General features: G+C 47.5%; 1 protein-coding gene across 1 annotated transcript; it reads left to right on the top strand.

Annotated features, from left to right (window-relative positions):
* Window positions 1–846: 846 nt before the first annotated feature.
* On the top strand, window positions 847–2,308 carry EAH_00064040 (hypothetical protein, conserved; the record flags this gene model as incomplete). Its single annotated transcript, XM_013393024.1, has 2 exons — window positions 847–933; window positions 1,178–2,308. 2 exons carry the CDS (start codon window positions 847–849, stop codon window positions 2,306–2,308), a joined length of 1,218 nt encoding a protein of 405 aa, XP_013248478.1.
* Between the last annotated feature and the right edge of the window lie 442 nt (window positions 2,309–2,750).

Here is a 2,750-nt window from a genome sequence, read left to right as displayed (position 1 = left end):
ATATATATATATATATATATATTCTGTATGAACGTAGTATAAGCATGTGTGCGTATGTGTGTATACATATCCACCCGACCAAATGCTCATGTTCTGCACATTATGGGGTAACAAGAGCTGAAGTACGGAGTTAAACGAAATCATTGTAGAAAGCATTACTTCTCTTCTCAGCCTTCACTCACGCAGTCTCAGCCCTAAACACCAGAACGTAATATTCGTTTCACCTCTGGCGAGCAACAGTTTAAAAACTCGACATCACCCCAGCGCTTCACTATGAGCATTAGATAGCTTCTAATAGTTTTCAGCTTTCTATAAGTAAATCTGCAGATCCTCAGTCTTCGATTGGTGCCCATGAATTCGCGTTTTGTGGCATAGCTGCGCTGTATAGCCAGCTGAATCTTCACACTGGAAATGCGTCTTTTGTACTTGCCATGTGGGGCTGTCCTTCTAATTTGGATGTAAAAAGCATATAAATTGTCTTGCGCGTTCCTATTACTCAAGAAAAAACCCTTGAAATTATCCGCTTCCGATGTTTTCATCATCTTCAAAAAATGCCGCCACCACCGGCTCAAACGAGACGAAGGGAAATTCGCCCTGTCTGCCGATTTCTCTCAACTCGCAGGCCCTCGCAGTAATTCAAAATTCACTACTTTATTTTCGTTTTTAGATTCACGGTTTTGTTTAAATCTCCGTCAGATCACCGGCGCCTGCGCTAGTAGCAAGGAGAACCCATCTGCACCATCGCCGGTCAGCAGGGGAAACTATAATTGATTAATTTGATTTACTTGCTTTAATTTGCCTACTGATTCTGCCGCAATTTTATGAAATTTACGTTTCAGCTTCAAGATGACCCGTGGTGCCCCGTGCGGATTGAACATCTGTTTCCTGAATTGCGAGACAGCGGATTTCGGAAGGAAAGCAAGCATGAAACCGGTGAAAATGCATTTAATGAGTGTTGTTATGCGTTGGTTGCCGTTGTTGCGTTTAGAAACAAACTTTAAACAACAACTTCTTGCTCCTTCAGGCACGATCAGAGCCACCTAAGAGCTTTATTCCCCGTGTGATGGCAGAAGCAACAATACTCCACGGCCCTCTAATTCGCACAGCAGCTGAGAATTTGAATTCCGCTCTGCAGAGGCCTCCAGGTTTGCTTGCATTTCTTTATGCATGTTCCTAGGTCGTTCATACTTCTCCTTCTTTCTTTATAGTAGGTAAACTGCAAGGTCTCAGCAGCAAAGACAGACTCGGGTTGTACTGCGTCTCCCCTGCTGCTTGCTGTGCAATTACCGACAGAACTGAAGGCTGTTTAAAGACTAATTCAACTCCATTCCTTCTAAAGTCGCCTGCTTATGCGCTACCTCTGCAAGATCGGCAGCAAGAGTCAGGGGAGGCAGCAGCAGAAGAGGGAGGATCCGCAGCAGATCCCAATGAAATCGATAGACGCGCCACAGGGGTGTACGCGCAGCTTACTGAGGGGCCTTCGCTCGCTGTGCAGAACAACAGCCAATTCTTTTCGCTAGCTGGAGACGCCGGCGAGGCCCGACAAGCGTTTGCTGCACCCTCCTCAACAGCGCTGCTGCACGGCAGAAACATCACAGAAAGCAACGCTGCTGCTACTGAAACCCAATCAGAACAGCAGCAGCAGCAGCAGCAGCAACAGCGGGCACATACTACTGTCAGTTGCGAGACGCTCAACAGCACTCCAACCAGACAGACGCTGGGCCACAGCAGTGTCGCATACACTGCAGTAACCCCAGTCAACTCAGGCTCCAACAACAACTGCAGCAGCAGCAGCAGCACAAACAGCAGCAGCAGCAAACCATTATCACCCTTGTCGCCGCAACCTGCAAATGAAATGCTGCGGCTGCTCCTCGCTGGCGTTCCCCCAGTTGCTGCTGAAGTGCAGCAGCGCAGCAGCCGCTCAAATACCACTGAAGAAGAGACTGCGCCTGGACAGCTTCAGCATTTCGCCTCAAAGGACTTCAAAGCAGGAGCAGAGGCAGAAGCAGCAGCAGCAGCAGCAGCAGAAACAGCAGCAGCAGCCACAGGTGAAAGCGTCACCTCGAGGGCCCCTCTTAGTCGATCTGGGAAGCGGCAAAGGACAGCTGAGCCGCTTTGCACGGAGGTGAAGATACACTGCAAGAAGAACAAGGGAATGAAGGAAAAGAGTTCGCATGCACTATCTGAAGAAGAAATAGACGAAAGGCTAAGCGCAGCCATCGCTAAACTTGTTGAGAATTCCCCTGAATTGAACGAAATTTTCTACTACGCAACAACCGATCCCAGCGCAATTGAAGTACCTCTTTAAAGAAGTAATTTCTCTTGTGTCTGCATGCAAATATACTTTCCCCTCAAATGTCGTTACTCCCCACCTCTTCGCATGCAAGCATGCTCAATTATTAAAAGCAAATACTAACGGCAGGCTCTCGTGGTGGCGGTTGCAGCTGCTGTTTCTGCTGTTTCTGCTTCTGCTGCTGCTGCGATTGCTGATGCTGCTGATGCTACTGCTTCTGAGCACACTTGCAAGCAAGTACGCTCAACTCTTAAAAGATGTACGCTTATTGCACATCTTTTAATCAAAAGGCCTTATTCAACATGCTGCATATTAGCACAGGGGAATGGATAATGATAGCATGAGGTGTATTTACACCTAGAGATACTGCAACCTTTCATTCGTACAAACACAAACAAATGCATGTCTGTTGTCGTCTTCCTCTCGCGATGCTGCTGCTACCTGCAGCAAAACTAAA

This window comes from Eimeria acervulina, genomic scaffold (genome assembly GCF_000499425.1).
Source record: "Eimeria acervulina Houghton genomic scaffold, Eah_scaff1923, whole genome shotgun sequence".
NCBI classification, from domain to species: domain Eukaryota; phylum Apicomplexa; class Conoidasida; order Eucoccidiorida; family Eimeriidae; genus Eimeria; species Eimeria acervulina.
The sequence above is the reverse complement of the archived record's forward strand: the minus strand, read 5'-3'. Positions and strand labels throughout refer to the sequence as shown.